The following is a 27,096-nucleotide window of genomic DNA, read 5'->3' as shown; positions in this document are numbered from 1 at the left end:
GAACACTGCTTTAATGCAACCACCGACACAGACCTAACCCTGCAAGAATTTGGGAAGTCCCACTTCAACATCTTGTACTGTGTCAAGATGATTAGCAAGAGCTGGGAGCAGATGACCATCAGGACTCTACAGGCAGCGTGGAAGAATCTTTGGCCTTCATTTGACAGAGAGTGGGACTTCGAGGGCTTTGAGTCTGCTGGTTCATTGGTCATCTCGGACATAGTTGCGCTAGGGAGGGACCTGGGCCTGGAGATGGAGGACGGGGATGTCGAGGAGTTAGAAAGGGAGCACGAGGATGAACTGACCACTGAGGAGCTGAAGGAGCTGCATCAGGAGCAGGTTGCCGAACTGGCCCGGGAACAGCAAGAGGTTGAGGGAGACGATGACTATGTTCAGGGCCCCACCACAGAGGAGGTGAAGGAGGCCTGTGTAATGTGGAGGAAGCTCTACAATTTTGTGGAGGTCACACACCTGGACCAGACACTAGTGAGTCGTGTTGCAGGCCAGTTTAATGAACTGGTCATGTCTCACTACTGCCAAATCCTGCACACATGGTGATGGCAAGCAACCATCACAGAGTTTTTCCAGCCTTGTGCCAAACGACAGTGCCCTGATGAGGGTGCTGCTCCAACTGAAGGAGCACCTCCTCCTTCAGAGGGGGGTCAGTAAGCCCCCACCACTCCACCACCTCCTCACTCCCATCCCCCTATGCCAGCTGCAAGCCTTACCATCAGTAGGTACAAAAGATTGCTTTTTTCATTATATTTTTTACCTTGTAAGTGGTCTTTAACATTGATTTTTTGGCATTAATGTTGTGGGAACATCATCATCCCTATCTATATCTGTTTGGTGACAGGCTTCATCATATCAGAAGAAAAAAGTAGACTTTTTCGAGGTTGGGAAGGGATTAATTGAATTAACATTGATTTTAATGGGAAATAGGGTTTCCATTTATACAAATTTCTATCTATGCAGAGGTGTACAGAATGGATTAATCATGTAAATAGAGGTACCACTGTATGATGATATGAATGATGCATTAATACTTGTTTCCAGTTTTTAACACATAACAGTAGTTCGAAAGGACAATACAAGTTTCTACTTAATATATTACATATTTATTATTCAACAAAAATATACTGTACATGTGTGAACACAGAATGAAATAAAACTACACAAGAATTACTACTATGTGTATGCTTTATAGTGAAACAGTTGCTAATATACTTGTCATTTCCTTAAACTCCTCGGACAAATTAAAAGCCTTCAAGAAGCTTCATGCACTTTGTGGTCTACCCTGAATCAATTTCATCATCATTATTTATGGAGACCCATTAGCAAACATGTGACACAATTCAGATCTCATATGATTCACTTCTATTTCAATTAAAAAACTGCTAAACTCCAAGGCCACCTAGTGAACCATTTGGCTGATTGTGTGCTTGTATTTGTACCTTACATTTAGAGTACTGACTCATTGCACCCCTTTATTAGTTGCCTTTATTTGGATAAATGTAAATAGCAGAAAAGAAATCCTTGCACAGTATGTATCCACATTCAACTATAAACATACCTCAATATGCATAACCCTTGTATACTTGCATGTGCACTTTGCATTACATTTCACACTTACACAAAGTCTGGTTTTTGTCCAGTAAACTATACAATAGAGTGTGTATTTACCTAGTTGTATTATACAGAAAGGGGAGCTATACATGGAGTGTATGTGTATGTGTATATTTACTTAGTTGTATTTTACAGGAAGAGAGCAATGCTTGTAGTGACCCGTCTTTGTATCTTTCAGCATCAAGTCTGTTCTTAACCCATTAAACTCCGATGACAAGATGTCTTGTCATTTGGTCAAATAAAACAAAAAATCATAAAACACCAAAATGTTTGATCAAACACCAGAAAAAAATATGACGTCTGTCCTCGCAGGAAGCGAGGACAGACGTCATATTTTTTTCTGGTGTTTGATCAAACATTTTGGTGTTTTATGATTTTTTGTTTTATTTGACCAAATGACAAGACATCTTGTCATCGGAGTTTAATGGGTTAAATTCTTGTATAGTGAGAATCAACACCATCTCACACGGTGTTGATTCTCACAGTCTTGTCGGCTTTTGCCATTGTGAAAATCCGTGTCTATACAATTTTGCCATTGTGTTTCTTCTTGTATAGTCTTTGCACTCACTGTTTCTTCATCCAATTTATTCCAGATATCCACCACTCTGTGTGGGAAACTATTCTTTTTCAGATCTCTTCTACAACTATTCTTTTAAAGTTTCTTTTCATGTCCTCTTGTTTTTAGTAAATCATCTCTATTGAGGACTTCCATCCTTTTCATAATTCTGTAGATGGTCATTAGATCTCTTTCTCTTCTTTGTTCCAGGGTTGGTAGTTCGAGTTTGGACAATATTTGTTTGTGTGTCAGTATGGAGAGTGTGCCATCTTTGTTGTTGCTCTTTGAATTCTAATTTCTTTATATTCTTTTTAGTACTGGGTGTCCATAGTGTCGCAGCATACTCCAATCTTGGTCTTATCAATGTAACTAATATTTTTTTACCATTTCTTCATCTAAGTAGTCAAAGGCCACTTTCACTGATTTTAGTAAATTGAAGGTTTCTGCAGTTATTTTGTTGAAATGTTTGGTGCAATGTCATTGCTGATAACTACTCCTAGGTCCCTTTCTGAGTTAACATTTTTAACGAATTTATCCAGGTCTTTTTGTAGTGATTTACAATCTTCCTCTGTACTTACTCTCTTTAGTAATTTTGCATCATCTGCAAAGTTCATATATATGAAGCAGCCTTGCTGTGGATGTGCTGTGTCTTGCGACACTGCTTCTGACCCAGGGCAGTGGACAAGGTGCAGGGATGACCCGTCATCCAGGAGGTGCTCAGATAAGAGGGAGGGTGGAATGGGTGGAAATTATTTTATGCCTTTCCCTTTTTGGCTACCTCCCTTGTAAGGGGGAAAAAGCCTTGGTATATGTATGTATATATTATTTTAATTTTTTTCTTTTATTCTCTTTTTTTTCATGTTTCCTTTTTTTGATGTACCATTTTCTCAGCCTCTCTCTCTCTCTCTCTCTCTCTCTCTCAAAAAAAAAAAAAAAAAAAATCAGTCTCCATTCTTCTCTCTTTTTTCATTTGCTTAATTTCAGTCTTTTCTTTCTCTTTTTTTCCTCATTGCTCATTTCTTTATCAATACATTTTTGTAATTTTCACTATTTACCAGCTTTGCTGCTTTTGATAGTATTTCTTCAGCTATCATTTTAGACCTTAGTTTGATTTTTAGTGGCCCATACTATTTTTCTCTAGAGTACTCTATCTCTTTGTCCATTACCTGTCCCTCCTCTTGTATCTCTTTCAGAATTGCTTTTGCAATTTCTCTTCTTTTTCTCTTTGGTATCTATGTATATTATGTTTTTCTTTAATACCATAAACTACAATGCACTTTTTTTTATCCACTATGCCTCTTACCCAGTTTTCCTTTTCTTTAATTACTTTTATTACCATTTCTTTAGTATTTTCCTCTACCTACTGTTGTACTATTTCTTTGAAGACTATTTTCTGATTTTCTTGTTCTAGCTTTCATTCTTTACCTCTAGGAGATCTGTCTTCTTAATTCTTTCTCCTACTTTCTTGGCCACTGCTACAAGGGAGGTAGCCAAAAAATAAAGGCATAAAAACCACTCCCACCCATTCCATCCCTGACATACTCCACTCCCCTCTACCTTCTTCCCTCCCTCTTACATCGGCATCTCCTGGATGACAGGTCATTCCTGTATCTTACCCACTGCCCTGGGTCAGAAGCTGTGTTGCAAGACACAGCACATCCACAGCAAAGCCAATTCGTTAAATTGGTGACCCCCCCCCCCCTCTTCATCCCCTCATGCAGAAGAGAAGATGGGGAGAACTCCCTTCGGGCTTCGTCAGTTTATTTCTTGCACATACTCCCTCACCCCTCATATATATATATTAAATATATATGGTTAAAGAAGATGGAGAAAAGTGGGAGGTGAGTTTTTGTTTGCTGATAACAGTGTTTGTAGCAGAGGGGGGATTAAGGTAGTTAGTGATTGAATTTGGGATGGCTATAGGAGAAGTTTTAAGGAAAATGTGGGTAAAATAAAAGTGATGAAATGTACAAGTGAAGGGGATGACAGCGAGTTGGAAGTAAGCCTTAAAGGAGATAGGCTGGATGAAGTGGACAGCTTTAGGTATTCAGGTTTGCATGTGGCAAAAAAGGGAGGAGTGGCGGTGGAAGTAAATTGTAGACTGAGAGAAGCAAGTAAATGCTCTGAGGGATTAAAAAGTGTCATGAGAAATATGCATTTGGGAATAGATGCAGAAAGGAGACTATAAGAAGGAGTGACTGTACTGACAGCACTGTATGGGGCAGACATGAAATTTAAGAGAAGCAGATAGGAAAAGTTTAAAGGTATTTGAAATGAAATGTCTGAGAGGTATGGTAGGAGTTACAAGGTTGGATAGAATGAGAAACAAGGAGGTGAGGAGGAGAGCTGGGGTGGAAAAGGAGATGGCAGATAAGGCTGGTGAAAGAGTATTGGGATGGTTTGGATACATGGAAAGAATGAGTGTTGAAAGATTATTAAAAGAGGTGTGGAAAGCAGAGGTGGAGGGAATGAACTTCAGGGATGAATGAGGGTGAGATGGATAGATGGAATGAAAGGGGTGTTGACCAAGAAAGGGAACAGGCAGGAGGTAGGGGTGAGTGGAGAATGGCTGTGTATAAATGATAATATGATGCAAGGAAGGGAGGAGTGGGGGATGGGAGGGTAGGGAGTGGTTATGTATCAATGATATTTTGATGGAGACTGAAGGGATTTCTCCACATCTTCTCTTTTTCTGCATGAGGGAATGGAAAGGGGGTTGCTGATTAAGTGAAGTGTCCTTGCTGTGGATGTGCTGTTTCTTGATGCATTGCTTCTGATTCAGGGCAGTGGGTGGGATATGGGGATGACACCTCATCCATGAGGAGCTAAGATAAAAGGGAAAAAAGGGTGGTGGATGGGAGTAGAATGGGTGGGAGCAAAATGGGTGGGAGTGGGTACTTATCTTTCAAATTGGCTACCTCCCCATCTGGGATACTGACTGCATGTTAATGTGCTATAAAATTTTGATAAATAATATGAAGCTGATAATTTAGGGACTATATGGGGCACCCCTATGAACCAGAGCCACACATCATTTTGTCTGTGCTAGAGGAAATATCTACTCATAGAGAATTGATGTTACTTTATCATACTGTGACCTTCCCTCCATGGTGCTGTCCTCTCCACCTCTTGATACTATCCTGTACAACTTTTTTGAATATATATTTCCATTTTTGCCTTTGTCCCCTGTGGTAGGGGGGGAAGAGAGTATACTGCCACTAAGTTTTTCCACTCAGGTCATAAAAGACTGCTAAAATGGGATGGAGTGATGGGACTAGGCATCCTGCTCTCTGTAACCCTGAGGGGTACATTCTTACAAAAAGTCAAGGCATAAGAGGGTCTAGGAGGAATTTTCCAACCAGAACCAGTTTGGGTCTTTTAATGTGTGTGGGTGTGGTACAGGTGAAAGTAAATGGGAAGAGATAGGCAGTATGTTTGTGAGAAGGGAGATGAATGTGTTGGTAAAACTAACTTGAAAGGGAGGGGTGCTTTTGAGTTTGAGAGAGTAGTGGGGAGGGTGTCGGGAGTTAGGTGAGGACAATGGAGGGAAGGAGTGGCTCTACTAGTGAGGATATAGGTAAGTGTGTGGTGAAGTGGAAGGTTTCTTTAAGGTTAATGTGGATGATGGTGAAACTGGAAAGGGAGATGTGGGTCTTTGTAAGTGCATACGGGCCTGATAGTGAGATGAGGGTAGAAGACAGGGATATTTTTTTTATAGATTTAAATGAGTGCTTTGAGAGTTTTGGGAGGAATGTCAGTGTAGTGGTATTGGAAGATCTCAATGCTAGAATAGGGGATGAACCAATAGACAGAGTGATTTGGAAGTTTGGAGTGCCAGGTAAAAATTATAGTTGAGAGTTGATGGTGGAAATGTGTTTAGAAAGAGAATGGATGATAGCTAACACAGTGTTTAGGAAAAAAGTCAAGTATAAGCACACTTGGGAGAGGGTGGATGGAAGGGTGGGTTATAAGGCATTAATGGACTATGTAGTGGTATCCATGAGAAGAGTAGGAAGAGTTATAGATGTCCATGTTCTTCAGGAAGAGAGTGGGGAATATCAATTCATTTTTTGGTGGAAGGTAAGTCAAGAGTGGAGAATAGGTGGAGAAAGAGGAAAAAGGGAGAGGGTACGGAGGTGCTTTGAGTCAACTGTTTAAATGAAAAGGAAAAGAAGCAGGAGCACAAGGAGAAGCTGAGAGAAGTGTGGGAGGCTTTTCTCTGTGGGAGATTATATTTGGGGACTGTCAATGGAGTAGTGAGTTTGGCAGTGCTTCTTGAAGAGCTTATTTAGTTACCTGGGTGTGTATGTATTTACCTACTTCTATGTGGATATTTTGTGTGGTATAGGTGATTGGTTGTCATCCTGAAGTGTTTGTAGTGTTCAATTTGGTGATTATTGGGAACCATATTGTGGAGATATAGTTTAGGGTGGCAAGGATGATCCTTCACTCATGAGGTGTACGGATAGGAGGGACAACAAAAGGGGTTTTGGATGGATGTGGTATACATATTGGGTGGGTGTATGCTTTGATTGGGCCACCCCATTTACATGGGGAAAAGACCACTTTGTTTATGTATGTACTAGCAGTACATAAAACTTACAATCTCAGTCTACACAATGTCACTCAACTTTCCTTCTTCATTCATTAAAAAAAAAAAAATAATAATAATAATAATACTCACACTGACACACTAATAAATTTATGTATGCAAGTATACAAGCACAAATACACATGTACATGTATATATATATAAATATACATGGCATGGACACATACATGTGTGGCAATAATAAACTTATAACCAAATATTTTTCTTTATAGATCATAACAGCAAGGAAGAAGAGAAAATTAATATAAATTGTGATATCTACTTTCATTAGATACTTACCAAATTACAATATAGAAGGTAATGTACGTGTGCACATACATGCACTACAATAACGGTGACATTAAACCTTATAACCAAATCTTTGTCTAAAGTGAATTGATAGTAACTGAAAGCAAAGAAAAATATACATTATATACATGTATGTATGTGTACATGTGTGTGTGTGTATATATATATATACACATACACACATATATATATACATATACATATATATATATATATATATATATACCATAGCTGCCATAAGTTTGGACACAATAATGCTGATGTCAATTCTTATGCCACAAATTGGAAGTCCCTCACCCTCATTATCCCAAGTGAGCCAGATATTTTTTCGTATGCCTGGCAGTGAGACCAAGGTTGGCTGTCACCAGGGCATGCAGTGTTTCCAGGCTTAGTGCTGTTTGAGATTCAACCGGGGGAGGATTATGTTTCTGGAGCTCTGTGCTTTGCCTACAATTCTACGTAAATTCTAAGTGGTTTGGCGTCTGTGTTGCCGGCTATGGATAGTGGACATGAAATCAAACGTGACAAAATTGTTGCTATAGTGGCCCTGTTTAAGGCAGGGCATTCTGTGGAGGATATCTCTAAAAATACAGGAGTTACACTGCATTCAGTGCAATGCTGGTTGTTATGTTTCAAGGACAGTGGGGGGGAGCAGTGTTGCACTGTGCAAAGAGACACACCACCTAATAACCAAACTTATGGCAGCTATTGTGTGTATATATATATATATATATATATATATATATATATATATATATATATATATATATATATATATATATATGTACACAGTGGTAGTATCCAAAACTTTTAATAACAGGTTCTCTCATTAGACCAGTAGCAGGCAGATATCACTTAGGCTGCATCATAGCCTGTATAAGCCAATTTTTAATATCCAGTTCACAGAGCTTATGAAATTCCAAGGACATGTTTATATGAACTGGTAACCACCACTGTATGTATGTATGTATATATGTATGTATATATATATATATATATACATACACACACATACATATAACCAGCTAATGCCTGTTTTTCATAAGACACTAACCAAAGCACTATTCATTTGTGACTACATCCATCTCTGATGGGATTTGCAGATTGATAATTCAATTATTCCTATTCTATGAATAATTTTTTTACATCTTTGAAGTGATAGCACCTACCATCAAAATATCTTTATTCCTTATAGATGCTAATAAATTATATGCCAACAGGTCCTTTCATTCTAAATTCAATATATATGGACTACTGTCTACACATTTGTCTCATGAAAAACAATACTAACCCTTCTCAAAAACATATGTTCTGCCTAACTCCAGAAAATCTTATTCAACAGAGTGGGTGACCTCTCTGATTAACAGGTTAAAACTATTTTCAATTACTCTTTCAACAGTGTCATACTTCCATGAGTTTGTTCTGCTTAATGCTAGACAATTTTGTTTGGCTGAGGAATAGCCCCTCAAACCAAAGGTGTTAATGGAATGTGAGAATGAACAAAAATGATCAAACATCCTAATCTGGTACTTCCAGGCTTACAGCTGGGACCACCACCCGGTGGTCAACCCTCCGAGAAGACCCAATAACATCTCGCTTCTCAGATGTAATTACTCCTTGACTCATTTGACTACCTGGGCTTGCGACCATACCTTCTTCTGTATGAGACATGCTGTATGATATGTTGGCATACTCCTGAAGTAAGGGGCACACACCCAGCAAGAACTGGCACAAGTCCTTCCTTAACCCAAACCACCCTGTCAAAAAGAGAAAGAGAGAAAAAGGGAAAAAAAATAATATAACAATACCCACGGAGGTTGCAGCTCCTGAAGGGAAAAAGAAAAAGAAAAAGAAGAAGAAGGAAAAAAAAAAATACCATTACAAATTTAGATACCTAATTAGAAATTTCATGTTCTTTTTTCAATAAAATTTTACAGTTACTTCATAAACTGTCAATTATTTTTTTTCTATGCTTGTTACTACAGTGGTGCCCAAAATGAAGATTGGAAGAGTTCTGGCTGTATACATATTCATAAGAAAGGGTAATGGATGATCTGATCATTATACTGTAGAAGGACAATTGAGAGTGGAGATCAAGCAGAGAAAGAAGAAAAGAAAAAAATGAGAAGAAAGCAGAAGAATACCAGATAAATTGAGAGGTCTGGGATGTAGTAAATGATAAAGGAGAAATGGGACTAAAGGAAGAATGGGTATGTTTCAAGGAGGAAGTGCTAAAGTCCACAAAGACAGTGTGTGGGATGATGAGATTAGGAAGGAACAGAAGTAGATGTAGCAAATTATGAAGTGTAAGCAGTACTGTCAGAAGAGAAACAAGCACATCTAGGAGGGTTGCAAAGAAGAAATAAGAAAGCATATGAGAAATACAGAATAAAGAGGGTGTTATATAGTGGGTATATAAGGTAGGTTGTTATATATATATATATATATATATATATATATATATATATATATATATATATATATATATATATGATTTCAAGAAGTCTACAGCAACAATGGCGTTGTTGAGCTTATATTGAAGCTTTAATTTGTCTTGTGCAACAAGTTTCTGTGTTTGTTCCAAATAGCTGAGAAGGTGTCCAAAAGACATTTGGTGCAGTTTTCTCTTTTTTAATTTCTCCAATACGTATTTTGACCTTACTCGGTCATCCTCAGGGAGGGAGTTACAATGTTTGGTGATTACATAGGTTTATATACAGGCCGTACATTGGCCGAACACTGGGAGAGGTCAGCCTATTGCCGTGATCCGTAGCGCTGCGTATGTGGAAGTAGCAACTTTCTTGTAGATTGTGGAAATGGGTGTTATTGTTTGTGTTATGTGTGTCTACTGCTTGGGAGTGTGGTTGTGGGCATAAGTTGTATGTTAATGGAAGGTTTTTTGATGTAAATGTTCACTGCTTCGGCCATCTTAAGGTGAAGGGGGTCGTGAGCTTTGTAAATTATTTTAGTGTTTTCGTTTAGTGTTTGTCTGGTGATGGTGGTTTTGTGTTCTTTTATCATGTGTGTTTTGATGGCGCCATTCTGGAGGTGGTATGTGAGTCTTTTGGAGAGGGTCATAGAAGTCATGCCAATGTATGAGGAGGTGCGGTGCTGACAATCACCGACAGGGCAATCAAACTTATACACAACATTGACTTCTTGTAGAGGAGGGTTGGGGGGCTGGCTGTTGTTCTTCATTACCAGGGTGTGTGTTTTAGAGGTTTTGTAGTATACGATTAGGCGTATCTTAGTGTCTGGGTTGATGGGTCGAATGTTACGTGTGATAATATTTCGAAGTGTTCTTTCGTCTTCTTTGTAGCCGGTGTTCATATGTCCTTTGTAGTACAGATCTAGTGTTGTTATATTGGTGTTTGTGGGTGTTGGTTGGGCGGTAAAGGAGTTCATCTTCTTTTTGTTGATGGATTCGAACTCCAACGTATGACAACACTACTCGTCAACAATGGCTATCCACAGCACTCCACTTCATATAGGTAATCATATTACCTATATGAAAAAAAAAAAAAAAAAGTGCATTAGCTTCTCTCACTTCTTCTTGCGGAACCCTTAGGGACCATTTGCTGAACCTTAGGGTTCTGGGGAACCCTGGTTGAGAAATACTGCTCTAGACACATCACCATCAACTCTCCACTATAATTTATTCCTGGTACTCCACACTTCCTAACCACTCTGTCTATTGGTTCATTTCCTACCCTAGCAGTAAGATCTCCCAATATTACTACAGTGATATTTCTCCCTAAACCCTCTATGCACTCATCTAAATCTATTCAAAAAGCCTCCCTTTCCTCTACACTCTTCTCACTACCAGGCTCATATGCACTTACAAAAACCCACATCTCCCTTCCCAGTTCACCTTCATCCACATTAACCTTGAAGAAACCTCCTTCCACTCCACCACACATTTACCTACCTCTTCACTTACTAGTATAGCTATCCCTTCTCTCCCTTGTCCTCTCTTCACTCCTGACACCCAACTACACTTCCAAACTCATACTCGCCCCTCCCTTTCAACTTAAGTTTCACTCAATGCCAACACATCCATCTTTCTTCTCACAAACATATTGCCTATCTCTTCCCTTTTACTCTCATCTCTACCACATCCACACACATTAAAAGACCCAAACCTTAGGGTTCTGGTTGGAAAACTCCTCCCAGACACCCTTATGTCTTTGTTTTTATTAGGAATATCCCTTTTGAGGCTACAGAGAGTAGGAAGCCTTGTCCTGTCCCTTTTTTGTTGTCTTTCGCAACTCAAGTGGGAACACTTGGTGGTAGTATTCTTCTCCCCCACCACAGGGTTCAGTGAAATAAGGAAATGAACATTCAGAGAAGTGATACAGGACAGTATTAAAAGTAGGGGGACAGCATAACGAAGGGACAGTTACAGAATAATAAAGTATCATCATTTCTCTATGAATAGACAAAAAGGAGTGTGGCTCTGGTCCTTAGGGGGACCCCACATAGACCCTAAAGTATTGGGTGCATGCTACTGAGCAGCTTTTAACTCCACAATAACATGCAGCCAATACCCCGAGATGAGGAAAATGGGTTGAGTATTTCAGGGACCTGTTGCATAGAGAGGAAGAGAGGGAGGCTTTGATTACAACAGTGGAAGATACCAAGAAAAATAGCTGTAATGGGAAAGAAGAATGATAGGACTATAAGTAAAGAGGAGATATAAAGAAAGTTAAAAGAACTGAAATCTGGTAAGATACCTTGGTTAGATTTTGTCATATGGAGTGTATGATAAGGGGAGGGATAGTTATGTATGCAATTGGCAGTTGCCAATGAATCAAAAGAAATACCATGTAAGGACACAGCTTTATTAGTATGACATTTCACTTGTTAGAGTTTTATCAAGTACAGTCACTATCCGAGTTACGACGTGCGCGAGTTACGACCACATCTAGCAGATGCCTATTATGAGTTTACTGTACATGTCTGGCAGCACAGCGCGTAAGATAGTTGTGGCAATCGGCATCGCGTACGGCAAAGAAATGTGAGAGTGACGTTGCAAGCAGTGCAAAGTAAGGCTACAAGTTAATTTCACATGTTGAAAGAACGTGCAGGTGAAGAATATGCTTCAGATGAGTTCATAGTGAGTACTGGGTGGTTTCGTTGCTTTCAAAGTGTTACCAGGTTCACCACATGTTGTCGAAAGGTGAGGCTGCTAGCCGTGATGCGCCTGCAGCTAAGGCATTTGTGGAAGAGTTTGATAAATTATGGATGAAGGATATTTACGTTCTTACGACCACGTCTAGCTGATGCCTATTATGAGTTTACTAATACGAATACACTATAATAAGTATTTTCTTTCTTTAACTTACCATATCATATTAACAACTAAGCAACTGAAAACAATACTGTATACAACTGTAGGAGAGAAGCCAAACGCAGAGTATGGGATCCAATGTATTTAACGTTTTGCCCACCAGGGCTTCTTCAGAAATAACATAGTGGACAAACATCTGACTCCTTATATAACCCGAGCTTGCGGGGAGAAACGAACATGAAACTGCTGGGCGCAACGTTAAATACATTGGATCCCACACTCTGGGTTTGGCTTCTCTCCTCCAGTGCTGTTGCAGTCGTTGCTGCTTTTACTCAATGCTGTATACAAAGATAAATGTACTGTACATATATCTCACACTTAGAATGGATTGAAATGGATGAGAAAAATAGATCTTAAAATTCACATATATTTAGAGTACATAAAACAATTGAAGAATTAAGAAAAAAATATTAAAAGGAAACTACAATTTAAAGGAGACGGAGTACGAAAAGAAGCTGAAGGAGTGGGAGGGAGTGAAGGATAGAGTAGAGCTAGGTGTGGAGGAGGAATGGGGATGGTTCAAGGAGGGAGTCATAAAGTGTGCAAGGATGGTGTGTGGAACAAGAAGGACAGGAGGAAATAGAAGAAAGGGTAGTGAATGGTGGGATGAGGAAACAAAGAAGGTTGTAGAAAAGAAGAAGCGAGCTTTCACAGATTGGTTACAAAATAGGACGAGGGAGTCATATGAGAGGTAAAAAGAGAAGAAAAGAGAAGTAAAGCAAAAGGTAAAGGTAAAGAGTATGACAGAAAATTTTGAAAGTAATAAAAAGATGTTTTGGAAAGAAATTAAGAGAGGAAGAGGAGGCGAATCAAGTAGAGAAGAAAAGGTAAAAGGTGCAGATGGAGAGATGATAATGGAAGAGAAGGCAGTAAGGGGAAGATGGGCAGAATATTTTAGGGAGTTGCTAAATGTGAAGGAGGATAGGGAGGGAAAGATAGGTGCAGTGGGAAATGCGAAGAAAATGAGTGATGAGTGAGGAGAACGGAGGAGAAATAAGGAAGGATGAGGTGAAGGCAGTTGTAAAGATGATGAAAGCAGGTAAGGCACCTGGTCTGGATGGATGTCATGCAGAATGTCTGAAAAAGGGAGGTTCAGTGATGGTGGACTGGTTGGTGAGATTATTTAATGTTTGCTGGAGAGAGGGTAAAGTACCGGAGGACTGGAGTAGTGCCTGTATAGTTCCTCTTTACAAGGGAAAAGGGGACAAGTGTGAATGTAGTAATTTCAGAGGGATTAGCCTGTTGAGTGTAGTAGGGAAGGCTTATGGGAGAATCTTAATTGAGAGGATTAGGAGAGGAACAGAAGGAGTAATTGGTGAGGAACAGTGTGGATTTAGGACAGGTAGAGGTTGTGTAGATCAGATCTTTGTGGTAAGACAGATATGTGAGAAAGCTATAGGAAAGGGGAAGGATGTTTTTTGGGCTTTTATGGATCTGGAAAAGGCTTATGATAGGGTAGACAGAAAGGCATTGTGGGAGGTTATGCAGATATATGGGATAGGAGGAAAGCTTTTGGGAGCTGTCAAGAGTTTTTATGTGAGTAGTAGAGCTTGTATTAGGATTGGAAATGGAGAGAGTGAGTGGTTTGAAGTAAAGGTGGGACTTCATCAAGGATGCGTTATGTCGCCCTGGCTGTTCAACTTATACATGGATGGGGTGGTGCGAGAGGTGAATGCTAGGGTAGTGAGTCAGGGATTGGAGATGGTTAAAGAAAATGGAGAGAAGTGGGAGGTGAGCCAGCTGTTGTTTGCGGACGACACTGCGCTTGTGGCAGGGTCAGAGGAGGGATTGAGGAAGCTGGTGGCAGAGTTTGGGAGAGTATGTGATAGAAGAAAGCTAAAGATAAATGTGGGTAAAAGTAAGGTGATGAGATGTACAAGGGGTGAAAGTGGCAGTAGACTGGAAGTGAACATTAAGGGAGAGCGACTGGAGGAAGTGGATAGTTTTAGATACTTGGGTGCAAATGTAGCAGGAAAAGGTGGAGTGAAGGTGGAGGTAGAATGTAGATTGAGAGAAGCGAGTAAATGCCTTGGTGGTTTAAAGAGTGTAATGAGGAATAGACATTTGGGAATGGATGCGAAGAGGAGACTGTATGAAGGAGTGATTGTGCCAACAGCACTGTATGGGGCAGAAACGTGGAACATAAGAGAAGAAGAGAGAAGGAGTTTGAATGTGTTTGAGATGAGGTGTCTGAGAAGTATGGTGGGGGTTACTAGGCTAGATAGTGTGAGAAATGAGGAGGTGAGGAGGAGAACAGGGGTGAAAAAGGATTTGGGAGAGAGGGTTGATGAAAGAATATTAGGATGGTTTGGACACATGGAAAGAATGAGTGAAGAAAGACTAGTAAAAGAGGTATGGAAGGCAGATGTGGAAGGAGTGAACATGAGGGGACGTCCTAGGATGAGGTGGATGGATGGGGTGAAGGGGGCTTTGGGGAAGAGGGGAATGTCTGTTGAGGAAGGAAGGGAGAGGACGGAAGACAGAGGTGAGTGGAGAATGGTTGTATATGGATGATGTTGTGACTGCATGAGGAGGAATAGGCGGGGGGGGGGGGGTAGTATGTGTGAGCAAAATTTTGACGCAGCCCGAAGGGATTTCTCCCCGTCCTCTCCTTATATGCAAAGGGGGACGGAGAGGGGGGGTTGCCGATTAAATGAAGCGGCCTTGCTGTGGATGTACTGTGTCTTGCGACACTGCTTCTGACCCAGGGCGGTGGGCAGGGTGCAGGGATGACCCGTCATCCAGGAGGTGCTAAGATGGGAGGGAGGGTGGAGGGGTGTGGAGTGTATTCAGGGATGGAATGGGTGGGAGTGTTTTTGTGCCTTTCCTTTTGTGGCTACCTCCCTTGGAAGGGGGAAAGAGCCTTGGTATATGTATGTATTTTTAAATTTATGTATTGTTTTTGCACACACCACTTTCTCATCTAACTTTTTCCAACTGTCTATTACTCTGTGAGGAAAGCTGTTCTTTTTCAAATCTCTTCTATAGCTGTCTTTTTTTATTTTCTTTCCGTGTCCTCTTGTATTTCTATCATCCCATTTTATCAGATTCTCTCTATCAGTAATTTCTATGCCTTTCATGATTCTGTAAATAGCTATCAAATCTCCTCTCTTCTTTGCTCTAGTGTCTGTAGTTCAAGTTTTGCTAGTCTCTCTTCATATGATAGTTTTGAGAGTGTTGGTGCCAATTTTGTAATTGCTCTTTGTATTCTTTCAAGTTTTTTTATACATTTTTTTGTACTTGGTGACCATATCGTTGCTGCATATTCCAATCTTGGTCTTATCAGGGTGATTAGAAATTTCTTCACCATTTCTTCATCCAGGTATGTAAATGCAACTTTGATTGTTCTTATTAAATTATAAGTTTCTCCAAAAATCTTATTTATATGTTTCTCAGGTGACATATTATTCATAACAATGACTCCCAGGTCCTTCTCATTTTCTACTTTTTTTATTCCTTCTTCTCCCAATTTATATGATCCTGTTATTCTGTTTTTGCTTTTTCCAAATTCCATTATACTACACTTTTTTGTATTGAACTCCATCTCCCACTTCTTACTCCATTCCTGTACTATATTTAGATCACTCTGTAGTGATTCACAATCTTCTTCCATGTTCACTCTTTTCAGTAGTTTTGCATCATCTGCAAAGAAGCTCATATAGCTTTCAATTCCTTCATCCATATCATTAATATATATAGCAAACATTATTGGGGCCAGAACTGTTCCTTGCGGAACACCGCTTATTACTTCATCCCATTTTGAGTGTTTGTCTCTTATCACTACTCTCATTTTCCTTTCTTGCAAAAAATCTTCCATCCAATTAAGCAGTTTGCCCTGTATTCCTCCTTCAGTTTCTAATTTCTTAAGCAACGTCTTATGTGGTACTTTGTCAAAAGCTTTTTTTAGGTCTAGAAATGCACAATCAGCCCATCCATCTCTTTCTTCTATTATATCTATTAGCCTTGAATAGAAACATATTAAATTGGTGACGTATGATCGTCCTTGTCTGAATCCAAATTGCCTTGGATTTAACACGTTGTTTTTTTCTAAATTTTTTACCCATCTACTTTTGATAATTCTTTCACAAATTTTTGCTATTGTACTTGTTAGGGAGACTAGTCTATAGTTGTTAGGGTCTTCTTTATTTCCTCCTTTATATATGGGTACTATATTTGCTTTTTTCCAATCTTCTGGAACTTTTCCTTCTTTCAAGGAACTGTTTATTATGCTATGTATTTTGTCTGCCAGTTCATTCCTGCATTCTTTCAGAATCCAGTTTGCTATTTCATCTGGTCCATGCGATTTTCTGACATCAAGATTACTCAAGTGTGTTAATATTTCATTCTTTGTTACTTCTATTTCTTCCATAGGGGGGACTTTCTCTTTCCATTCGTTCTCTTCAGGTTGTATGTTCTCCCTTGTAAACACTGATTTAAAATGTTTGTTCATAATTTCCGCCATTTCCATTTCCTCAGTGTATTCAACTCCCTCCTGTCTTAATTTCTCCAAGTCTTGTTTGTTTTTCAGTTTATTGTTTACAAATCTGTAGAATAGTTTTGGTTGATCTTTACACTTTTCTATGATATCTTTTTCATATTTTCTCTTTTCCTCTCTGCACATTTGTACATATTCATTTCTATAACAGGTATATATTTTCCATTTTTCAGGTCTTCTGTCTTTTTTCCATCTGGTCCAGGCTTTGTCTCTTTTGTCTTTTAACTCCCTACAGCTTTTGTTGTACCAGCATTTTACATATTCTTTTTCTTGTTTTTGTCTTGGGACATACTTTTCCACTCCTTTTTTGTAAATTTTTGTCAAAATATTCCATTTCTCTTCCACTGTTGTTTCTTCTTTGTATATTTCTTCCCAGTTTTCTTTTTGAAAGAATTCCCTTATTATATCAAAGTTTGTTTTTTCATACATCATTCTTCCTTTTCTATATTGTTCATTTCTTTTCATGTATTTTTCTTCATTTAGTTCCAGTTCAATCAATATGTGGTCACTTTTACTTATTGGTGTTTTATATTCAATCTTGTCCACTATTCTAGGTTCAGATGTAATTATTAGGTCTAGTATCGATGGTTCTTCCTCATTTCTATACCTAGTGTTCTCCTGTATCCACTGTGTCATTGTATTGTCAGTAATCATCTCAAGTAGAGCGTTTCCCCATGAGCCGTCTCCACCCTTTACTGTCATCTCTTCCCAGCAGATTTCTTTGCAATTATAGTCGCCCATCATAACTATTCTTCCTCCATCTTCCATTATCTTATTTAATGTTATCTTTGTGTCCTCTAACATACTTTTATGTTCACTCTCTTCCCACGAGGCTGTTTTCAGAGGTACATAATTTATCACAAACTTTCTGCTCTTCTTATCTCTGTCTTCCACTTCGATCATAATCATCTCTACTGTATTCTTTCCATATGTGACACACCTCACGTTTATATCCTTCTTAGTCAGGAACATAACTCCACCCCCTTGCTTTGTCTCTCTGTTTCTAATCCAATAATTATATGCATCATGTCCTACACTGTTGGGTGGTAGTGGACCTTTTAATTTTGTTTCTACAATTCCCATTATGTCCGGTTCTTTTTCCTTCAGATAATCATTCAGCTCATTCAATCCTGTTATTAATCCATCTATATTTGTGTAAGACACTCTTAGTTTTCTGCCACTTCCATTGTGTTTTCTGTTTCCCTTTTGTTTTTCTCTTGTGTGTCGAATTTCCTTAGTTTCATATTCACTACTCTCCAATAGAATCTCTCTTTTTCTGACTCTGTTCTGTTCTCGTTTTTTTTCTTAGCTTCAAGTCTTTTCTTTTTTACTTCCTCTCTTAGAGATTTAGGTGCCACAGCTATGTATTTGATAAAGCTCTAACAAGCAGAATGTCATACTAATAAAGCCTCCATCACCTCAAACTGTTTTTCTTGATAGTAGTTGTAGTGAAATGACTGGTAAAATACTTTGGTGTGTCTAAAAGAAGGATGTGCTCTAGTGGTGTAGAGGAGTGCATGTATAGTTCGACTATGCAAGAGAAAGGAGGATAAATATGAATGTAATACTTTAAATGTACTTAGTATGGCATATGGGTATTCAGTAAGTAAACTGGAAGAAGAACAGGAAATAATTGGGGAAGAGTAGTTTGGGTTCAAGAAAGGAAGAGGGCATTATAAATTTTTTGTATTAACACAGATATGATTTTTGTTTGTTTGTTTTTTTATACATATGGAGAAGGTGTATGACAAGGTTGAGAGAGAAGAATTATGGAATGTGTTGCAGATGTATGGGATGGGGGAAATATGTTGAAGGTAGTAAAAATTTTTTAAATGAGTAGTAGAGTTTAAGTGAGGGCCAGGAATGGAGAGAGTGAGTGGTTTGATGTGAAGGTATGGCTATTGTGCCAAGGTTGTGTGTGTCACCATGGTTGTTCTACATAAAGGATTACAAAGGCGGAGCATGCCGACAGGAGACCTTTTGATCCATATCTAGGTCGGATGTGAAAAAAAAATCATATTAATAATAAAATAATAAATAAAAACTATGATAATGTAAATAACAAATAAAATACATAAATAAATGCATAGGTATAGTTAAATAATAAACAAACAGGTAAATAGTAAATAATGATAAATTGACATATAACTAATAATAAATAAAAATCAGACAGACAAATTATAACAAAACAAAAACAAATAATATAACATAAATTATAATCATTACAGCATCTTACTTAGGTATTTATCTAAATGATTCTTAAAGCTTCGAACTGAACTACATTGCACTACCTGTGCAGGAAGTTTATTCCATTCATTAACTACACGGTTGGCAAAGTTGTTTCTACCTACTTCCAAATTGAATCTATTTCCGGACAGTTTGAGACCATTGTTTCTTGTCTGATTCTCATTCAATGTAAAAATTTGGTCACTTTTGATGTTGTCAATTCCCTTTAGAATTTTAAAGACCTGTATCAAGTCACCTCTGAGTCTACGCTTTTTTAGGGAAAACAGATTCATATGTTTTAGTTGATTTTCGTATGATTTATTTTTGATATTTGGAATCAGTTTTGTGGCTCGCCATTGTACTTTTTCCAGTCTGTCAATGTCTTTAATGAGATTCGGTGACCATACGGAAACAGCATATTCCAAATGTGGACGAACTAATGATTCATATAGCTTGTTAATGAGTGATGGACTTTTGAAATCAAAAGATCGCGCAATCAGTCCTAGAATCTTATTTGCTTTCTCAGAGGCTGAAATACACTGCTTGGATGATTTGAGGTCATTACTGATAATTACGCCGAGATCTTTTTCACTATCCACTTTTGTTAACGAATTTCCAAATAACTTGTAATCGTACTTACTGTTATTTTTACCTATGTGCATTACCTTGCATTTACTTGTGTTAAATTTCATTAGCCACTTTTCAGACCATTGCTGTAATTTATCTAAATCTTCTTGAATATCTAATTGGTTTGAGTGATCATTTGCCACTCCGCACAGTTTTGTATCATCAGCAAATTTGGAAACAGTAGATTTTAGTCCATGGTCTATATCATTTATATATACTATGAATAGAAGTGGCCCAAGAACGGAACACTGAGGAACTCCACTTGCAACACTTTTCCATCCAGAAGTTTTTCCATTTAAAACAACTCTCTGTTTTCGACCATTCAACCAATTACTAGTCCAACCTATCAGGCTACCACTTATTCCATGCAAAGCTAATTTAGTAAGTAGTCTTTCGTGTGGGACGGTATCAAAAGCTTTTGCAAAGTCTAGATATACTAAATCTATATTGTTTCTTTTGTCATAATTCGAGATACATGTATATGGATGGGGTAGTGAGGGATGTTAACATGAGGGTACCAGGCAGGGATTTGGAGTTATTAAGAGTGAAGTGAAGTGGTAGAAGAGATAGTAGTTTGCAGATGACACTGCACATATAACTGAATCTGAGGATGGTGGTGGATTTTGGGAGGGTTAGTGAGAGGAGAAAGCCAAAAGATGAAGCGGGCAATAATAAAGTGATGAGATGTACAAGGGTGGGAGTGGGTTGGAGGTAAATCGAGGGTGAGAGATGGCAGAAAGTGGAGGGCTTTAAGTACAAATAACATGTAGAAGGGAATGGAGGAGTGGAAGTAAATTATAGAGTAAGGGAAGCAAATAAATGTCTTGGAGTAATGAAAAGTGTCATAAATAAATATCAGTGGATGAATACAAAGAGAAGACTTTACAAGGGTGTGACTGTGCCCACTGCACTATATAAATTTGAAATTTGCAGGAGGTAGAAAGGATTAGCCTAAATGTGTAGAAGATGAGTTGTTTAAGAATGATGGTGGGGGTTATAAGAATGGAGAGAGTGAAAAATGTGGAGGTGGGGTTGGAGAGAGAGCTGACTGATAAGGTCTATAAAAAAAATGCTGATATGGTTTGGGTATATGAAAAGAATGAGTAAAGAAAGATTAGCTAAAAGTGTGAGGAAAGCAGATGAAAGTTGTTTGGAAGGGTGGCTGCATGGGAGTTTGCTCAGATAGACAGTGGGGACTGATGCCAGAGTGTGAGTAAAGCAACACTCTCCTTGGCATATGCCTCTAATTGATGATGATGTTGATGTATGGCTTGGGCATATGGAAAGAAAAGTGTACAGAAAGACAAGAAAAAAGAGTGTGGAAGGTAAAGGTGAATGGAGTAAACTTGAAGAGATGAGAAGACTAAGAATGAGGGAGATGTATGATGTGAAAAGAACATTGGGCACATTAGGAATTTCTGTCAAATTGGGCAAGAAGAGAGTGATTGGTGTGATTGGTGAACAGTAGTAAATGGATAAGAAATTGATGCAACCTGAAGGTATTTCTTCTAGTCTGCTTTGTAAATTCTCGAGTAAATCTCTTACTAACTGATGGCTATTTTACCAATTCAAATTTGGCTAATACCAGATAAATAAATTCAACTGAGGAGAGACCATATGATTAACAAAGGTAAGTTCTCTTGAATAATTAAAAACATCCAAAGGTATCCTAAGCTGAAAAAAACTGACATTAGCACAAATGAAGTTTTTAATGTCATTTCCAATTATTAAATTGGGAGTATGGAATGTGTATTCTTGACTAGCTAATATTATGTTTATGTAGTGGGGGAAAGACTCCAAATTGGAAGATGTCTCCATGAAATGAAATGCTCTTCAGTCAAAGGTCTGTCTTTCACATGCAGTTGATTAATATCACCTGGTATCAGCCCAAACAACATATATATATATATATATATATACACAGCCACTAAGATGCATAGAAATGGTTCACTGGGACAAACTATGGTGCTACACAGATGTATACTTACACTGATTAGCTCTTTTGGTGTTAAAAGACATTAATAAGAGTGTGACGTAAGATAGGTACAGAGGTGAGACTACTGATGCATATGTGGCAGATGTGGACCCGTTGAGTTTACTGGCGAGGGTAATCTGTGATGGGAATACAGTATAAAGCAATAGCCAGCAACATTCTTGTGACACCAAACTCACATAGTTTTATTCACAGTGATGTAAAACTAAGTACAATACAATCAATAACTAAAATCTGTCTGCCTCTTTACTGTCTCATTATCAATATTATCTGTATACCAAAAGGCTTCTTTCCCCTTATAGGGGATGTAGCCACCCAAGGTATGTACCCACCCTCAAACCCATTTGTTTTCCCTTTCATCTTAGCTCCTTGTGGACGGAGGGCTATCCATGCCTTCCACCCAATGCCTGGGTCAGATGCAATGTAACAAGACACAGCATCTCCATAGCAGGGTCCAATAGGTGAAACTGATTTACCTTCACCATTTCATTTACATGGTGACCTGACCCTCCCTCCTCGACAACTCACAAGTAATTAGAGAAGATGAGTGAATGATAATGATGATTATCAATACTGAAAGTTATAAACCCTTAACTCCAGCAAGTTATGACAGTGCTATCTGTTATAATAACAAGTAAATATATAAAATGTTTAGGTTTCTGGAGATTATAAATTCTAGTAATGGCAAAGAGGCAAACTATGTGAAAAAAGTTTAGTACCTGACTACACACCAACAATTATAGTGCTATTTCAGTTTCTTTGCATGAACTAAACATAAAATCATACCAAGAATATTAGAAGAGGAGCAACAAGACAAGTGTATCCAATGGCAGAATTCATGGAAGTTCTCCTTCTATCTGGGTTGACATCTGGCATCCGCAGGAGCAGACCAGCAAATATAATGGAGTACAATACTGCCACAACTGATACACACATCAGTATCCATGAAGGGACAAGGACAACCTGATAATAAGCAAGAAATGTAATTTCCCAGTGCAACAACAATTACTAGGGATGGTAAATAAGCACAATTATTTCTGGATTGGTGCTGATAAACAATTTAGCACTTCACCACATACAATCTCTTTTTTGCTGGAAAATAAAACAATATACCATGACATATGATGATTTTGAAGAGTTAGATTTATTACATCAACATATTTTCTCATGTTTCTTTTACATTCTCCTTTGTAAGAAAACAATCTTGCTTCCTTCCTCATGTGTATACCATCTCCTCTAGGAGTCCTAATTTTGTTATCTTCATACAAGAACACATTTTCCATATATGATATTGAAATCTTCCTTATCTCTCATTACCCTTTCTTTTCTCAACTGAATTTTCTTCCTCTTAGAGTCTTTTTCTTTATAGAAAATCCTACCACCTTCCTCCCACTGTCATTAAAGCCTCCAAACAAACTTTTTTCATAATTTATCAGTACACACATCTCCTCATCTTGCCACTCAGTGTGTATTTCTTTCTACATCCACCTTTCTCAAACCAAACTCTTCAGCTGCACTTGTTAGGATATTCTCTTAAGGTTTTTTCTTATGCAACCATACTCTATTGTCACAGCCCACTGACCCTGTTAATTAGAAATGGATGAAGTATATGTGCAATTTTAGCATGACTGTACCTTATACTGTGTCTTGTTGCACTGCTTCTGACCCAGGGCAGTGGGTGAGATATGGGGATGACCTGTCATCCAGGAGGGACCAAGAAGGGAGGGAAGGGGGAGGGGGATGGAGTGTGTGGGGATGGACTGGATGGGAGTGGATTTTATGTCTGTTAGGGGGAAATGACCACTGGTATATGTATTTATGTATCTTATGCCCAACAGGTACCAAACTGAGGTGTGTACTTACCAATTTGTATCTTAGAGGAAGGGGAGCTATGCTCATGGTACCCTGTCTCTGTATCTCACAGTATCTAGATTGCTTTTAAATTCATGCATTGTTTTTGCACACACTATTGTTTCATCCAGTTTGTTCCATACATCCACCACTCTGTGGGGAAAACGGCTCGGGTTCCGAATAGCGACTGTAATAACAGCGACTGTCAATAGAGCGACTTCACAACAGCGACCACATGATAGCGATTGTATTATAAGAGCGATTGTCATAACAGCGACATCATCGCATCAACTGCATGAAACTGCTCAGTAATAGAAAATTGAATCCTAAAGGGAATCGAAAACATTTCATTTGGACTAGCTATAGAAGTCACATGATTTAAAAAGAAAAAGGCTAGTCAAGCCTAACAACAGAAAGTCATATACTGTAGTCAGCTGAAGTGACCACGGGGGAAGGTCTCGAGCAAGGGAGGGGTGGGGGAAGAACACCAACCCACAGAGGGAGGAAGGATTAGATTTGCCCCAACTTGCATCCTTTTTGTCCTGCTGTTTTGTCAGATCCTTGATGGTCCTGCTAGAATGTCCCACTACTTGAATATTACTCGGCTCAAGTGTCCGGGTGAGGAGGGAGGTCACGTTGCTGGTTGGTAGGATTAGTCTTGTTGTTGGTTCCTTTTGTTGTTGCCGACCTTCCATTATTTTAATTAAGTTATATTCAAGTAGTGGGTCATTTTGTGAGCACCAATGCCATTGTTCTTGACAAAACCCTAACAAGCGAAACGTTGTACTACCAATATAGGCTTCGACATCACATGGTGTTGTTCTTCACATTCTTGTCGGCTTTTGCCATTTATATTCAAGTCTTAACAACCCAAACATTACTATGACCACAACCGAGCGACCGACCAGTAAATTCACTTCAGTGAACTTATCTCACAAAGTGAATATAAACATGTAAACACGAACAAATAAACATGAGCGATAGAAACATAAGTCTGCGACCTTTTGAGCATATTTCATTCTGAACCTATCTCACAAAGTAAACACAACTGAACACGTAAATACAAACACGAAAACACAAGCAATTGAAACATAAGTCTGCGACCATTCTGACCGGTTGATAGTAAAGTTGCTATTGTTACAGTTGCTGTTATAATGTGGTCGCCATTATGACAGTCGCTCACCTGATTACGTCGCCATTATGAAGCCGCTATTATGACTGTTGCTGTTTTGACAGTTGCTATCCGGCCCGGATCCCGGGGAAAACTGTTCTTTTTCAGGTTTCTTTTATAACTGTCCCTTTTGAGTTTCTTTCTGTGTCTTCTTGTATTTCTCATATCCCAATTTAGTGTCTTCTTTATCAAGGACTTCCGTACCTCTCATGATTCTATAGATGGTCAGCAAGTCTCCTCTTTCTCTTCTTTGTTCCAGGGTTGGTAACGCTAGTCTTAACAGTCTCTCTTCGTATGACAGTTCTGGAAGTGTGGGGGCCATCTTCATAGTTGCTCTTTAGATTCTTTCAATTTTCCTATTATTCTTTTTGGTACTGGGTGACCATAATGTCACTGCATACTCTAGTCTTGGTCTTATCAGTGTGACTAGTATTATCTTTACCATTTCTTCTACCAAGTAAGTAAATGCCACTTTTATTGATCTCAGCAAGTTGTAGGTTTCTCTGACAATTTTGTTTATCTGTTTATCAGGGGACATTTCCTTTTTGATGATTACTCCCAGGTCTTTTTCAAATCCCACTTTCTTTGCATCCTTTTCACTGATTTTATATTGTCCTGATATCCTGTTTTTACTTTTCCATATTCCACTATACTACATTTCTTGATGTTGAAGCCCACTTCCCACTTCTGATTCCATTCCCAAATTTTGTTCAGATCTCTCTGCAGTGACTCAGTCTACTTCAGTGCTCACTTTTCTAAACAACTTTGCGTCATCAAAAAAGATTTTGTAACTGTCCACACCCTCGTCCATATCATTCACATAAGTAGCAATCATTATTGGAGCCAGTACTGATCCCTGTGGAACTCCACTAATCACTTCTTCCCAAGTAGAACCTTTATCTCTGAGCACTACTCATTTTTCTTCCATCCAAGAAATCCTCCATCCATTCCAGAAGTTTACCTTGTATCCCTCCTATGGTTTTCAGTTTTCTTAATAGTTTCCTATGTGGTAGTTTATCAAAAGCTTTTTGTAGATCTAGGAAAGCACAATCAGCCCATCTGTCCCTTTCCTGTATTATTTCTAATAGTCTTGATTAAAAGCAAATCAGATTTGTGGCAGATGATCTTCCCTGTCTGAATCCAAACTGTCATAAGAACATTAAAATGAAGGAGGCTGAAAAAGACCATAAGGCCTACACTAGGCAGTTCCATGTCCATTACCACATGTCATCCCCATCTGCAAAATTGTCTAACCATTTCTTAAAACAACTGATAGTTTCACTGCTCACTACATATTTACTAAGTCTATTCTATTTGTTGACCACCCTATTAGTAAACCAATTCTTACCTATTTCTTTCTTAAATCTAAATTTTTCCAGTTTAAATCCATTACTGTGAGTCCTATCCTAATGTCTTAATAGGATGACCTTGTTTGCATCACTCTTGTTAAAGCCTTTGATCCATTTAAACACCCCTATTAGATCACTCCACACACTGTATCTTTCCAGAGAGTGTAAGTTAAGGTGCCTAAGCCTCTTTCTGTAGGGGAAATTTCTGAGCCCATGTATCATTTTGGTCATACTCCTCTGTACTGATTCTAGTGAACTGATGTCCATCCCATAAGATGGAGACCAAAATGGTACTGCATAGTCAATGGTCTAACTAACGCTGGAGTTTGATAATTACCTCTTCACTTCTATTCGTAACCGTCCTAGTAATAAAACCTAATGCTCTCTTAGCTTTATTCCTGGTGCTAATGCACTGTTTCTTGGATTTAAGGTCTGGACTCACTAGAACTCCCAAGTCTCTCTCGCACTCAGTTTTATCTAAAAACATGTTATCTAAGCTATATCTATTTTTGGGGTTGTGTAGCCCTACATTTAACATGCTGCACTTTGAGATATTGAAGTTCATTTGCCATTTCACCGATCATGTGAACAATTTGTTAAGATCATCCTATGGAATCTCGGCAGTGTCTCCTGACCTAATTAGGCCTAATTATGTCTCTCGATGTGTTCTCTGAGTCTATTAACTATTCCTGATTCAAATATTTTATCTATAACTAATGTCAAACTGATTGGCCTGTATTCATCTAGTTGTATTATACGGGAAGGGAACTATGCTCGTGGTGACCCATCTTTGTATCTTTCGGCATCAAGTTTTTTCTTAAAATCTTGAATAGTATTTGCACACACTGTTTCTTTATGTAAGTTATTCCAAACATCCAGCACTCTGTGTGGGAAACTATTCTTTTTTTGATCTCTTCTATAGTTATCCTTTTTGAGTTTCTTTTCATGACCT

The 27,096-nt window shown here is 38.5% G+C and overlaps 1 protein-coding gene across 3 annotated transcripts in view; it reads right to left on the bottom strand.

Annotated features, from left to right (window-relative positions):
* Positions 1-2,715: 2,715 nt before the first annotated feature.
* The window catches only part of LOC143023996 (transmembrane protein 185A), a 41,509-nt gene continuing 17,128 nt past the window's right edge, over positions 2,716-27,096 (bottom strand). Inside the window, exons 5-7 of one of the 3 annotated variants that reach the window (XM_076182685.1) lie at positions 22,560-22,736; positions 21,769-21,892; positions 2,716-8,839 (exon numbers count right to left, since the gene is read on the bottom strand). In XM_076182685.1, the coding sequence (XP_076038800.1) occupies positions 8,601-8,839; positions 21,769-21,892; positions 22,560-22,736 (540 nt within the window). In that variant the 3' untranslated portion in view covers positions 2,716-8,600. Of the gene's footprint in view, positions 8,840-11,775; positions 12,292-21,768; positions 21,893-22,559; positions 22,737-27,096 lie in introns of those variants that run through there. The other 2 variants (XM_076182700.1, XM_076182693.1) reach the window with 2 other exon arrangements.

Source organism: Oratosquilla oratoria, chromosome 3, assembly GCF_046742065.1.
Source record: "Oratosquilla oratoria isolate Oo_2021 chromosome 3, ASM4674206v1, whole genome shotgun sequence".
NCBI lineage: Eukaryota > Metazoa > Arthropoda > Malacostraca > Stomatopoda > Squillidae > Oratosquilla > Oratosquilla oratoria.
This window is presented reverse-complemented; position numbering and strand designations above follow the sequence as displayed.